Consider the following 15,534-nt stretch of genomic DNA (forward strand, 5'->3'; position numbering starts at 1 on the left):
GGCATATTTCATACCAAGATGAATAAGGACTCATTTTTTTCTGTTCCTTGGAGTTTGTGTAATAAGATGAAAGGGAGAAAATGTGTATTTTAATTGAGTATATTCGTAGAGTTGAGAGTGTGGTAGCTTGGGGTTTGATAGTATCTTCTTATGCTTTGATTTATTTTTGGGACAAGCAGTTTTCCTTTCTGCTGTGCTGTTAGATTTCTAAACAATAGGTTGAGCTACAAAGACATTTATTGAACCATGAAAATATTAATTCCAGAGAAATCAGAATATTATTTGCACTTGAATGCAAAATACAAAAGGCTTTAATGATGTTTAGGTAGAACTTTATTAACATCTGAATATCTGTGCAGAGCTATGGCAGCAGCAAGACAAGTATTAAACTCAGTGTTTGTTTTTTTAGAAGTCAATAAAGAGAATTGCAAGTCTTCTTGTGAGTCAGCTGAATATTTGCAAGGATTAACACAGTGAGCATGGACTGACCCTTATCCACCTGATTCCCCCTGTTCTACTCCATCATGTGGAATGTTGGCACTGCAAGAGGTCACAAAAGGAGCTGGATGAGATGGCCCCCAAAATAATCCTTGTGTTTAGAGAGTGCCTCCTCCTAGGGCAGCATACCTTAGGGATCGATGTCTGCATTTGTGGTGTCACAGATATTTAGGAAGCCAGGTTTATGCTGCATTAGGGATGGTTTTGCTGTAATAGGAGTGAGCTATGCTAGCTAAGGAGCTCTTCTCCTTGTGCCTTGAGGTGCAAACATGACTGTTGTCTTCCCCGTATTTGGTTCATGGCCAGTCCTGCCGGGAGAAACCAGTTGTGTTCAAAGGAACCAACATATTTTATGGATTCATCACACCAGTCTACCCTAAAGCTGTGTAAACCTTGAGCCTGTGGCTAAAGCTCTAATCTCATTTTCCTCAGTCCTGTGTTTCTGTGTGGTTTTGTTTGTGGGTCATGCAGGGCCATGCAGCATCAGAGCTGTGCTACTCCTGAGCAACCGGAGAAGTCTCCATCCAAACCAAGTGACTGGTCTCCCTCTATAGCCAGTGGAAAGAAAGAAAGAAGCATTTCTAGGATGTGTGTTATCTCCTCGTCCCCTCTCCAGCAGGTGTCTAAAATAGGCATGTGGCCAATGCTTCCCCTCTGTTGAGTGCAAAGGGAGGTGGAGGTGGCCTGACTTATGTGGAGACACCTCAAGGAGCTTGCTAGTGTGTGTCGTTTCAGTATGGGTCTGTTCCCTCTAAAGAAAGGTATGCACCAGTTCTGCCAGCTTCATCCAAACTCTCTCATGACTAATTCAGGAATGAGATGTTGCTGAGGTTTATTTTAATAGTAGAATTTTGGGCTATGAATTTGAAAAAAAGGCTACAAAGACAAAACTAAAAATGTAACTAGGTCTGAGTCTAGATTGTATTCAGGTTCTGAATCAATATTATTGATAAGATAAATAGCTAATATTGTTTCCTAGGTAATGCTAGGAAGTTTCTTACTAGTTTTCACCTAGACTACTCAAGGCTTATCTCAGTCACAGAGACCACGGGGATGATCTTCCCTCACATCATCATTCAGCCTTGATATACTCTTCAGAGCTGATGCTGGATGACATTTTCAGAGATATCCCAGTACTGGGTTTATCTCCTGTAATTTGTCTGGGCTTCCTCTAAGACTGATGAGGAGGGAAAGGCACTCGCAAAAGGGATGACTTGTGCTCTGGATATGGCTTGCTTCATTGGCCAAAGAGGAAGCCTGGTTGGCTGCTGTAGATCATACACAGTGATGTCCGGAAGTTTGGGATCAGTCTTGCTCTGAGAGAGTGGGAAAACAATTCTAGTGGAGTCTTTATCCCATCTCTCAAGTGCTTTTGCAAATCCCACCTTCTGCTTTAACATTTGTGCTGCACAGCATCTGATGTGCTTTGTGCTTGCTCTGTGATGATACATGGTGATCATCAAAGTAGTGAGAGTGCTGCACAGTATGTTCCATGCCAGCTACTTCCTTTCTGGTTTAATTATAACTGAGTTTGCTAATCCCAGTCTTGATTAATGAGCTTAATATGCAAATGTTATGATGAAACTGAAACTCTTTGTAATTGCTTGCAGACAGATTACCACTTCGAGTACACAGAATGCGACAGCAGTGGCTCCAGATGGAGGGTGGCTGTCCCGAATCCGTCGGTGGAGTGCTCTGGACTACCTGACCCAGTGAAAGGGAAGGAATGCAGTATGTTGGCACTTTTCATTTTACAGACCATTACTAGCTGTTTATGCTTTTTACCCTTGTGTAGCTTAGCTCTGTCACTGATTGAGTGTCCCTGAGTTAGTCCTTCCCTTCCGATCCTTCTTATTTTCTCTTGGAGCTGTGGAGCAGGGATTGTCTTTGCAGTACAGTTGTATAACTCAGTATCTAATACAGGTACTGTTGTATGCTTATTTGCAGATAAGCCATGTCTATTACAACACTCCTTGAAGAGATGTGGTTGCTTGTCCTGAGCTGCCATACTCAAGTTCTGCAGCTCTCCAGTTCATTTGTACTGTATTGGCCAAGATGATGGCCAGGAGGGAGGAAATTATAGCCTCTGGCCTGGACAGGCGCACACTCTCCTGGGTGGAAAACTGGTTGTATGGCCGGGCCCAGAGAGTGGTGGTAAATGGTGTGAAATCCAGCTGGAAGCCAGTGACAAGTGGGGTTCCCCAGGGCTCAGTGCTGGGTCCAGCCCTGTTCAATGTCTTTATCAATGACCTGGATGAAGGCATCGAGTGCACCCTTAGCAAGTTTGCAGACGACACTAAGCTGGGTGGAAGTGTTGATCTGCTGGAGGGTAGGGAGGCTCTGCAAAGGGATCTGAACAGGCTGGACCGCTGGGCAGAGTCCAATGGCATGAGGTTTAACAAGGCCAAATGCCGGGTCCTGTACTTGGGGCACAACAACCCTGTGCAGTGCTGCAGACTAGGAGAAGTCTGTCTAGAAAGCTGCCTGGAGGAGAGGGACCTGGGGGTGTTGGTTGACAGCGACTGAACATGAGCCAGCAGTGGCCCAGGTGGCCAAGAAGGCCAATGGCATCTTGGCTTGTATCAGAAACGGTGTGACCAGCAGGTCCAGGGAGGTTCTTCTCCCTCTGTACTCGGCACTGGTGAGACCGCTCCTCGAATCCTGTGTTCAGTTCTGGGCCCCTCACCACAAGAAGGATGTTGAGGCTCTGGAGCGAGTCCAGAGAAGAGCAACAAAGCTGGTGAGGGGGCTGGAGAGCAGGTCTTATGAGGAGCGGCTGAGAGAGCTGGGGTTGTTTAGCCTGGAGAAGAGGAGGCTGAGGGGAGACCTCATTGCTGTCTACAACTACCTGAAAGGAGGTTGTAGAGAGGAGGGTGCTGGCCTCTTCTCCCAAGTGACAGGGGACAGGACAAGAGGGAATGGCCTCAAGCTCCACCAGGGGAGGTTTAGGCTGGACATTAGGATAAAAATTTTCACAGAAAGGGTCATTGGGCACTGGAACAGGCTGCCCAGGGAGGTGGTTGATTCACCTTCCCTGGAGGTGTTTAAGGCACGGGTGGACGAGGTGCTAAGGGGCATGGTTTAGTGTTTGATAGGAATGGTTGGACTCAATGATCCAGTGGGTCTCTTCCAACCTGGTTATTCTATGATTCTATGATTCTATGAATTATATTTGCATAGTTTCTACATTCTCATTACCTTCATTACTTATCTAATTAATAAGGTAAATGCATAAGTAATGGTAAATGTCTTATTTGTCTGAGTTATTTTCATGGTCATACTTTTGCATTTTATTTATTTATGTATTTATTTTAACAACTTGAAGTGTTCTCACATCACTTGGTCCTGTGTTTTTTTAATGTTAAAACACTTCTTTGCATCTGGGGAGACAAGCAAACTGGTGCTCTGCAAACACATTTGAACTGTTCCCTCACTGTTCTGTAGCTTCCCAAGCTGAATGCTTTTTCCCATCATCACATCACACTTCTTTGCTCTAGTAATTCTCTTCACAAAAGATCCTAGTAGTGCTTTACTTCCTCACAAATTCGTACCAGGGAGTATAAATCATTGTATCTAGTAAGTGGGATGAATAATAGCAATGTCCTTTTAGTTCTAGCATAGGAAAGGTGAGATTTTATTCACTTCTGACTCTTCTCCTGCAAAGGTTTATTGTTCATTTCTTTATGGCATATGTTCCTGTGTAAGGTACGTAAATGTTTTTGATAGCAATGTTGACCACTGTAAGATTTCTGACTGCTTGCAAGCATCATTTGAGAAGCTTCCTGGTTATTCCTGGTATTTAGGTTTTGTTTCTGAGGTTTTAAATGTGGAATCTCTGTATATCCTTAGGACGTGTCTTTCAATTACAGAAATATAGAACTGGAAAGCACCTCAGGTTATTCCGTAGTTCATTCCTCAGCCCAAATAGCTACAGTAGCAATGAGTGTAATCGTGGCTGATGTTAGGCTGGACTGTTTTCAGGGACCTTCAGTGATGAAGAGCACACAAGCCCCCCAGATATTTGCTCGACTATTTTGTTCTGTTCATTTTCTATGCTATCACAGCTTTTTCTGCTTTTTAATCTCCCTTGTTGTACTTCAAGCTGTTACTTTTTGCTATCTGCCCTATAGTAAAGGAGAAGATAGTGTTATCTCTTCTACTCACAACCGCTTTGTTGTACTCTGGAATAGATAGGTATAACTAATTTTTTTCTGATATATACTATTTCTTGTTAAACCTTGTGATAAGCTTGTGATCATGCTGTCTTTGACTTTCCGCTACAGATTTTGACTAGTAGTGCACTTGCCTCTTTATCTCCTCCTGTTTGTGTGCCTTGCTGGTCTTAAATCAGTTTCAGTGAAAACTGAGCTGTTTTGCAACAGTGGATGAAACTCTGTCTTCTCCATATCTGCCCAGCAGACTGGCTGTGATGTTATACACTGAAGTACAGGATTCTGCTAAATACACTAGAAAACTCACCTCACTTGCTGCCTTTCTCCCTTGTTGTGTTGCTCTTAAGTCCCTTAGCAATTCAGCTGGTTTGAGAAACAGTTGGGCATTTGACTTTTTTTACTGAGCCCTTCGGATCTCATCTCTCTGGGCTCTTGGGAGTGCAGCACTGTTAATGGAGTTCTGACTCTTTTGTGTGTCTAGTAGATTATCTGGCTTCAGGAGATGTCTGGTTATGTTCTGATGGCAAAAGTAATTTTAGGTTTCTCATCTTTTAGTTGTTCACTTTGTGCTTTAAGAACAACCAATCTTTCAGGCTGAAAAGATGAATCTGTCCAGAGGAGCCAATCACTGCAGGAATGTGTAGGGAACACCCCTCCCATTTGGCTTGGCTAATATGGTGGGGTTTACTGAAAATATTTGAACCAGTGTAGAATTTGGATGACAGTCCATACTTCAGTGGGTGGGAAATACTGGGAAAGGCAGTCTTTGAAAATTATGTGCCCTCCAGCTCTCCAGAGTTTGCATATGGGGGTCTGTGTTGATGATGAATCTTATCGAAAATGCTGGCAGATTGACATCGCCTCTCTGACTTGTTATATTCTCTGAGCTGGTGGCTTCTGTCCCATCTGACAATACAGGGCGTGGAGCAAGGATGTCTTATACTAAAATGACAAATTGCTTTAGTCTAAGAAAAATGAAAGGTTCTGTGTGTGGGGTTGCTACAATGCGCGTACTGTGTATTATGTACAGAGTGAGATTTGTGCTACAGACTTGCCCAGTGGTTGCATACACATCTTATAGGTCTTTTTCTCATAGGTTTAGAGTTATTTTGTCATGAAGCCTATCAAGAAATACCATAAGCATGGCAAGTTTTATTTTGAGATGAGTCTGCGTGGTCATTCTACAAACATTCAGATTCTGCTACATCGTGTAGATCCTGTCCTACACCACAGCATCCTGATGCTGGGGCTCACTCTGACATTTGGCAGAGTCCTGGGCTTCCTTAGGTATCTCTTTCAGTCCTTCAGGCCGCAGAGCTGGGGACCACAATACAATCACCGCAGGCAGGACGATACCTACCTTCGGAGGTCTGTTATCTTCAGAAGATTTGGTTAGTATCTGCTAGTCCTGAGATACGGCTGAACCAACTATGTCTCTGCTCTTAAAAAAGAGTTTGAGTTTTATAGCAGCATGAGCTCTTGGTTTGTTGTTGTTTTTGTCTCCTTGAGGTTTGCAAAGCCCTCAGTTGTCCTTGTGGCAGTTAGGACAGTGGATATGGAGGAATCTGGGTGAGAATGTGAATATTTTTGAAACGTATCTGCCACCGCTGCTTACTTCATGCTGTACTGTTTGCAGTTGTTTTCTTCTATTCAGAAATGCCTGCCACTTGAGGATATCTGCTATTGATCTTTACTGCTCTCTGAAAAAAGAAGTGACATTCAGGCTGTCATTAATTTCAGATTCTGAGAATACTGCACCAACCTCTCCCACTTCCAAATGCTCAGCAATCTTTTTTCTTTAAATTGTCCCTGAACTAGGAATTCTAGATGATATAACAATGCATTAAACATCTCTAATCATCTCTGTAAATATGTCTAGACTGTGGTCTCTAGTGGAGTGGAAAGACACTGGAGACTGCTAAAAATGTGTTAGCTCAAGTGCTTCACATATCTGGAGCAATCTAACTCTGGCATTGGAGCTCAGTGAATGTCTTGAGGTGCAGTCATATTCAGGTGGCTGTGTACCACTGCTTTTCATTTGAATGAACCCATTTAAAATTAGCTTGAGTATCTCTGTGCTCTGCTGCATTTTGAAGCACACGCCGACCTGCAAACCACAACTGACTGTGACCCGCTGAGAGTAACTGCCAACATTCCATGAAATGACTGTAGTTTCCAAAACACGTCAGGGTTCCCTTTTTGGGCCTTCAGAAACTTAATTGGCAAAGTTTACTTGCCAAGAAGATGGGGTGATCTGAGAATTAGTCATGGGGTTCAGCACAAAAAGAACCGTTGTATTTTGACTGCTTTATGACCTATTTACTAGATTAAGGTTTTTTGACTTTATCTTGCCCCAAGCACAGGACAGCGTGGTGAAACCACCATCGTCTCCTGTCACCCTCCTCACAGCATCTTTACCATCAAGGTGTGAGAATTAGAAAGAAAGAAAGAACCTCACATGATAGTTGTTTGTGATGCTGCAGAGGGTCCTGCTATGCAGTGACCCCAGATGTGGGATGGAAGGTGCAGGAGCAGCTCTGCAGCACAGTAACTCATTTGCAGTGCACTCGGACAACATGCCTCTTTCTATATTTCTCTCTCCTCTTTTTTTTTCAATCTGATTTACTCATCCAATGAGGCTGTGGCCATCACCACTTTTAGACCCTGCATCATGGCATCAGCCTGCATTTTGTCATTGTGTGCATTGTGGTACCTTAAGGCTACCTTTGAATGGTCCTCTCAGTCATCTCTCTCCTGCTTGTGTTTGTTCAGAGTTGAGTCATATTTTTGACACTGACACATCATGGTTGCAAGGGATCCTGCAAAGAGATGTGTTAAAAGTGCAGCAAGGATCTTGGCTAGGAAAAAGGCAATATTTATTACTCCTAGGGCTACTCTGTGTGGCTCCCCTCTGCTTCACTTTTAAGATGTCCTGTCTAGGCATCTTCTAAGTTTTGGAGGTAGGATACTTACATCCAGGCAAAGAGCATTGTATCAAGGGGCTGGCAGACAGAGAGTCTCCCTCAGAGAGATCCAGACCTCTGAATCACTCCTTTGCAACTTGAATGTGCTTAACTAATTTGGTCTCGTTCATTTTTAATTACCACAGATCTCACTCTGATCTCCACGTGCATCTGACAGCAGGAAAGGAATTTAGGTGATAAGGATCGCTGCCATCAGGGCAGTGTACTTGGTTTTTTAAATGGAAATTATTTATGGCAGTCAACTGGAGCAGTTTGCTTTTGGGGCTAAGCCTGCCTGCACCCCTGTATGGCTAGTATCTCCAAAACCCCTTTGCCTTGGCCTGGGGGCTGTACCTACAGCGTCTAAAGGGGACTTTTTGGGGCCTGGCGGTGGGAGCAGGACTTTCAGGTACAACCCAAGTATTTGGTGCCCTTATTGTTCCCAGGTGTACTGATAACATTCCTCTGAGCAGCATTTGTGACCAGAAATAGCTTAAAGGTTTCACATCTTGACCTCAATTCCTTTTTTAGTAATAACTCTCTTATTCCACAGAATATGAGTTATTTTTTGCCATTTTAAGCAAGAATGGGTTGCATCTTAGCTCATAAATATCAGCTAATTCTAGTGGCACTATGTACATAATAAAGAAACTAGTAAGAGTAGTAGGACAGCTTGAAAAGGGGTTCAATTTGCTATGTTCAAGGGGAAAACATGCTGGTAGGGTCACTTATCGTCAGCATCCAAATGCCAGTTGTAAATATAACCAGCAAGATTTCTTAAGAAAGAAGATACAAAAAATATTGATAATATGGAAGAATTTAATCAAGTACGGTACCATGGAGTTATTAATGGCTCTACTTAGCTAACTCTACTATTATCTGGTGCCACTAAGGCGGGAGCAGCTTCTTTTAAGTCAGAAATGTGCTTGAGTTTTGAGGTGAGGCGAGTGAGGGTGTGTCATAAGGTAAGCATGCGAAAAGCTCCACTGATTTCAGAAAATAGGCTGTCCTTAATTAAAACGGACTTTTCTGGGATCTGAGACCAGAATTTGTCCTAATTTATTGCTACTGAACTGTGTTTGTTGAGTTTATTCTAACTTGTGTAATCTGCTCCTAGGATATCGCAGGAGGAGATATAGATCTTCCTGCTAATTACATTGCGCTCTAGACACAATTAGGGCAAATGACCTTTTAAAAGCTTGTAGGTTTTATAATACTTTAAAGCAATTTAACTGATCTGTAGGAGTTTTAACATTATGCTTTTCTAACAGAAAACTTAAATAAAAGGTTCTGAGTTTGATATTCTCTTGATCCCTGTTAAGTTCCTGCCCATGGCAGGAGGGTTGGAACTAGATGACCTTTGGGGTCCCTTGCAACCCAAACTATTCTATGATTCTATGATTCTACGATTCTATGATTCTAAGCTTGAGTGTCCTAAGCAGGTAAGATGTGGGTATGCTTCTAATTCCCTTGAAGTCAATGGGCATCTACAAATGTTATAGCATACAGTGTATGCACATAAATATCTGTGTAGACGGATAATATAAAATGAATGCTATACATCTGTCAAAACCTGTGTGCTGGTCTTACAGCCATCTGACATAACACGTCTGTTCATTGTCAACTAGATCTATATTCAATCTGTATAGTCTTTGTGTGAAAGAATTGGTTCTTTTGGCATTTTAGAATCTGAATCAGGCCCAGTCAACATGGGTTCACAAAAGGCAGATCTTGCCAAACTAACCTGATCACCTTCTATGACAAAGTCACTTGGCTGCTGGATGAGAGAAAGGCTGTGGATGTACCTTCCTGGACTTCAGTAAAGCCTTTGACACAGTTTCTCACAGCATTCTGCTTCGGAAACTGTCAGCCTCTGGGCTGGACAGGCGCACACTCTCCTGGGTGGAAAACTGGTTGGCTGGCCGGGCCCAGAGAGTGGTGGGAAATGGTGTGAAATCCAGCTGGAGGCCAGTGACAAGTGGGGTTCCCCAGGGCTCAGGGCTGGGTCCAGCCCTGTTCAATGTCTTTATCAATGACCTGGATGAAGGCATCGAGTGCACCCTTAGCAAGTTTGCGGACGACACTAAGCTGGGTGGAAGTGTTGATCTGCTGGAGGGTAGGGAGGCTCTGCAAAGGGATCTGAACAGGCTGGACCGCTGGGCAGAGTCCAATGGCATGAGGTTTAACAAGGCCAAATGCCGGGTCCTGCACTTGGGGCACAACAACCCTGTGCAGTGCTACAGACTAGAAGTCTGTCTAGAAAGCTGCTTGGAGGAGAGGGACCTGGGTGTGTTGGTTGACAGCCGACTGAACATGAGCCAGCAGTGGCCCAGGTGGCCAAGAAGGCCAATGGCATTTTGGCTTGTATCAGAAATGGTGTGACCAGCAGGTCCAGGGAGGTTATCCTCCCTCTGTACTCGGCACTGGTGAGACCGCTCCTCGAATCCTGTGTTCAGTTCTGGGCCCCTCACCACAAGAAGGATGTTGAGGCTCTGGAGCGAGTCCAGAGAAGAGCAACAAAGCTGCTGAGGGGGCTGGAGAGCAGGTCTTATGAGGAGCGGCTGAGAGAGCTGGGGTTGTTTAGCCTGGAGAAGAGGAGGCTGAGGGGAGATCTCATTGCTGTCTACAACTACCTGAAAGGAGGTTGTAGAGAGGAGGGTGCTGGCCTCTTCTTCCAAGTGACAGGGGACAGGACAAGAGGGAATGGCCTCAAGCTCCACCAGGGGAGGTTTAGGCTGGACATTAGGAAAAATATCTTCACAGAAAGGGTGATTGGGCACTGGAACAGGCTGCCTAGGGAGGTGGTTGAGTCACCTTCCCTGGAGGTGCTAAGGGGCATGGTTTACTGTTTGATAGGAATGGTTGGACTCGATGATCCAGTGGGTCTCTTCCAACCTGATTATTCTGTGATTCTATGAAATTTGGTTGGTGAACATTTGAAGATAGCAATGATGAGTTTTAGTAGATTTTTTAATGTTTGCATTATTGCACATGTGGATGCATGAGAATGGTGCTATTCATTACACAGTTACATTTGTTTATGTTACCTCAAAATAGTTTGTTATATAATAAAAAAAAATTATTATCACCCCAGTGTCATTGTCTTCATGTATGAATGAATGTAAGAACTACTTTTTGTAGGGCTTAAGTAAGTCCAGAGTTACAGCCTCTTGAAGCAAACATGTGAATCCTAACAAATCATCAGAGATTTTCTTTTTCCTTTTTTATTTGACCTTCACTGAGGAGTATTTTCTGGTCTCATTATTGGGCTTTGAAATGATTGGGATTTCTTTGTTTCTACTGAAGAGAGGAAACATGATGACATCAGCGTAGCTCTGAGGACTACACACGTATCTGTTTTTTTCTCATGGCTTAAAAGCAATGGATCTTATTTTCATCAACCTTGATGTATTAATTTTTTTGATGTCATTCAGGCATTGCCTCTTTGGGTATCACCTTGGAAAAAATAATGAGGTCAAGCTATTAATGGCTGCTGGTATTTAACTGTGTCATTTAGATCTGACATATGCTCATAGAAATACTTACAGAAGCTGACAGATGATGTTGGGCATCTTGAGCTGTAGGAAAATACTATTTTGAGACAATGTCCAAAAAATGTATCCAGAAGATCTCCCCTTTCATTCTTGAGATTGCTCACTTGAATGGCATATGCCGATCCCCTCCCTTATTTTAACACCTTCCCTTCTCCTCTCTGGTTTGAATAGTCGTATGGCTGCCATGAAGCTGTCTGTCAGCATGTGAGAGTCACATGTGGAAGCTTGCTCCCTTAAACCTCAGTACCAAAAAAGTGGATTCTGAGTGAGCATGAAATCCAGGGAATCTGAGAATTTCTTGATGTGCTATAGATTTGATCCTAGGCCTGTCACGTATTACAAAGCAATTAATGATGTCTGACGAAACCCCCCCATAATGTAACTCTGCCTCTGGAGCAAAATCTGACGTGAACATCAAGGTGGGGAAGAAGTAATTTCAAATTAATGATCTTTATAGAGGCACTTTTTGTATATGGCCTGCAGGACTGGGTAACTCAGTTTTACTTGAGTCTCTTTTGTATTCCTAGGAAAGCTTTTATGTCTCTTCCGAAAGGAAAAGGAAAGGCTTTCTCACTAGAGCATGCCGGAGAGGGAACTAGAACACGGCAGCGGACTCCGCTCTGAGGAACACTGTGAAGCTGAGGAATTAACATAAGGCTGTCATGTAGCAAAGGTGTTTAGCTGGCAGTGGTGTGCTTGACATGATTTGAGAGTCCATACTGAAAAGCAGTGATTTAGCAAAGTATTCAAGTTTATTTATGCCTGTTCCTCTTAGAGCATTCTTCCTAATGTGTGTTCCTTACTCAAGTCAGGTAGGTGGGTCCTATTGATGGCATTAGGTTTCTCACCTGGACTGAAGCTTGAGCCTGCATTTGGCCATGACATTTTTATCTGGATATTTTTGCAATGTGTATTGTTACCCTGCTTTTACAAGTAATTTTTCCACTTTTTTTTTTCCCCTCAATCTATGAGCAATACACTGTCTTTGCAGAAAAAGTCCCGTTGTTGGCTTTTTGAAGCACCAGTTCTTTTAAATACTTAAAACAGCAGAGTAGTTTGCATTGAACTTGCAAAGTTTAATTACTGGAGATGATTTACAAGAGCTGCATGTTGATATATGTATTGAGACTTCTAAGAGAAAGGTTGGCCTTAGTATCTTTTGATTGTTTCTTCACCCTATTTGTGTACACGATGTAATTAAATAAGTTAAACACAGCTTCCTCTGAGTCACTGATTTCACTTTCAACAGGAATGCAGCTGGCAATCCCTTGAGGTTTGCTATAGCTTGGTGGAGGGGTGAAAGGCAAGCACTCTGTATGCGTGTGTGTGTCTGCTGTGTGTACAGAGGACACTCAAATGGCACTAGAAGTCATTTGAACCAACCACTTCGGTTGGTGAGCAATCAAAATAAGTGTGATGGAGTCAATGGGACCTGGAAAGCTCCTCACTCACCTTGAGGTATGTTTCCTGCCATGTCCAGTGCTCAGCCACCAGGACGGTTGCTGTGTGCTTGCTAACCCTCCTTCAGTCTACACCACATTTTCATGAATTTATGATTACCATTCTAAAACCACACCTTTCATTATCCAAATGATGAAATGAAAGTGATAATAAAGCTGTCCTACAGGGGAAAACGGTGCTGTTCCTATCAAAGATGTGAACTGGAAAAAGAATTGCTCCATTTTGTAATTTCTTGGATAATAGGAAAAATATTTACTCTAAATAAAAGGCGTATTTTCTACAGAAGATACTTTTCCCCAAGTTACATCAACTTTCAGTGTGATCACATTTCAAGACTAAACAGCCTTGACAGACTTTTTTTTCTTAAATTAAGATTCATTCTAGTTCCTGGTAACACATTGGGATATAATGACTGAAGAAAATGAGCATCAATTATTCATACTCTATTGGAGAAGCCTCATATAAATTATTCACAGAAGACATTATGAAGCTGGCTGAGATTATAGGAAACATTAATAATGAAGCAATGATTTCTTATTGTCCTTTGGCCTTCTCTTTCTTCTCCTCTTCCTGTATTTTGGTTGGTCCTTGATTCCACATTGTGTGGACCCTGATGTCTCATGGTATCACTGAACAGATGCCTCTATATACTTGTTCTTGGCCACATCTTCCCTTCCAGGTTTGTGGCATGTGTCTGCTGAACCCAGCAGTCATTCAGAGGGACAACTGCAGGATGCTGCCAGCCTCGTATTTATTTTCTGAGCTACAGTTTTCACCTCTGCCCATGGGAGGCTGAGATAATTCAGCCCACACTTTGCCTGCAGGAGATGTCAGCATCTAACCTGAATCCTAGGCAGTGGGACTTTGGATAAAAACATAGAAATGGAAAGAGGAGAAACAGAAAGCCAGTGTTTGAGATTATTTTTCCTGCATATTTTCACTGGCTTTGGTTGAACTGCTCCATGACTACTCACTTCTAATGTTGTTATAATCTGGTAAAATCCAGGCCTGTCTTTTTTTTTTAAATTATAATGTATTGAGAATTAGGGGAACACAGAAGGATACACATGAACATGAACATGCTCAGTGGCAACAGAATAAATGGAAGAGCTGAAATAATTTTAGCAATCATAAGTAAGTAATCAGTTTAGTGTCATAAGCAAGAAATGTCTGGAGAAAAATCTTTGCTGAGAAGAGTGGTAGAGATAGAAGTGGTTACACAGTGAGCTGGGCTCCTACTTCAGGATGTCCCACATCCGTGGTGTGTCCCAGAAGGGAGGTAAGATATCATTGCTCTTGACTCACAGAGTTTAAGAAAAGGAGCACTGAGTAGTTTCACTAGTTTGACATCACAGGCCATTTAAATGCATCTAGTTAGGCTGATGCTGAGGCTGATAACTTGTATTTGACATAAGCTCTTCTTCCTGTTATGGTATGAAGCACTTGGGAGACAAAGGGTCCATCACATGCCATGACAGATTGTTCCAGCAATCAGTCATTCTTCCTATTAAAAAGGTATGCATTTTTTCCAGTTTGAACTTGTCTGGGTACAGCTTCTACAAGGTAGTTTTCTGCTTGATAAAGAGTGCAATGTGATCTTGTGTTTTCTCCCTCTGAGATGCTTATATATTAATCAAGTTGACTCTTAATCTACTTTTGATAAACTAGATAGACTAAGTACTTACGATCTCTCACTGAAAGATACTACCCCAAATTTTAAAAGCCTTTAAAAGAGCTTTTGTTTTGTGTTGACCTCTTAAAAATGCCAAATCTCAACTGTATCCATCTACAAAAAGGGCCGCAGGGAGGACCCAGGAAACTACAGGCCTGTCAGTCTGACCTCAGTGCCAGGGAAAGTCATGGAACAGGTGATCTTGAGTGCTATCATGAAGCACATGCAAGAGAACCGGGTGATCAGGCCCAGTCAACATGGGTTCACAAAAGGCAGGTCTTGCCAGACTAACCTGATCGCCTTCTATGACAAAGTGACCCGGCTACTGGATGAGGGAAAGGCTGTGGATGTGGTCTTCCTGGACTTCAGCAAAGCCTTTGACACAGTTTCTCACAGCGTTCTGCTTGAGAAACTGTCAGCCTCTGGGCTGGACAGGCGCACACTCTCCTGGGTGGAAAACTGGTTGGATGGCCGGGCCCAGAGAGTGGTGGTAAATGGTGTGAAATCCAGCTGGAGGCCAGTGACAAGTGGGGTTCCCCAGGGCTCAGTGCTGGGTCCAGCCCTGTTCAATGTCTTCATCAATGACCTGGATGAAGGCATCGAATGCACCCTTAGCAAGTTTGCGGATGACACTAAGCTGGGTGGAAGTGTCGATCTGCTGGAGGGTCGGGAGGCTCTGCAAAGGGATCTGAACAGGCTGGACCGCTGGGCAGAGTCCAATGGCATGAGGTTTAACAAGGCCAAATGCCGGGTCCTGCACTTGGGGCACAACAACCCTATGCAGTGCTACAGACTGGGAGAAGTCTGTCTAGAAAGCTGCCTGGAGGAGAGGGACCTGGGGGTGTTGGTTGACAGCCGACTGAATATGAGCCAGCAGTGTGCCCAGGTGGCCAAGAAGGCCAATGGCATCTTGGCTTGTATCAGAAACGGCGTGACCAGCAGGTCCAGGGAGGTTATCCTCCCTCTGTACTCGGCACTGGTGAGACCGCTCCTCGAATACTGTGTTCAGTTCTGGGCCCCTCACCACAAGAAGGATGTTGAGGCTCTGGAGAGAGTCCAGAGAAGAGCAACAAAGCTGGTGAAAGGGCTGGAGAACAGGCCTTATGAGGAGCGGCTGAGAGAGCTGGGGTTGTTTAGCCTGGAGAAGAGGAGGCTGAGGGGTGACCTCATTGCTGTCTACAACTACCTGAGAGGACGTTGTAGAGAGGAGGGTG

The 15,534-nt window shown here is 43.5% G+C and overlaps 1 protein-coding gene across 1 annotated transcript in view; it reads left to right on the top strand.

Annotated features, from left to right (window-relative positions):
• Positions 1–15,534, top strand: part of ELAPOR2 (endosome-lysosome associated apoptosis and autophagy regulator family member 2) — a 108,462-nt gene that overhangs the window by 51,329 nt on the left and 41,599 nt on the right. Inside the window, exon 2 of the mRNA XM_069873665.1 lies at positions 2,109–2,229. Coding sequence (XP_069729766.1) covers positions 2,109–2,229 — 121 coding nt within the window. The remainder of the gene's footprint in view (positions 1–2,108; positions 2,230–15,534) is intronic.

Source organism: Phaenicophaeus curvirostris, chromosome 1, assembly GCF_032191515.1.
Source record: "Phaenicophaeus curvirostris isolate KB17595 chromosome 1, BPBGC_Pcur_1.0, whole genome shotgun sequence".
NCBI classification, from domain to species: Eukaryota; Metazoa; Chordata; class Aves; order Cuculiformes; family Cuculidae; genus Phaenicophaeus; species Phaenicophaeus curvirostris.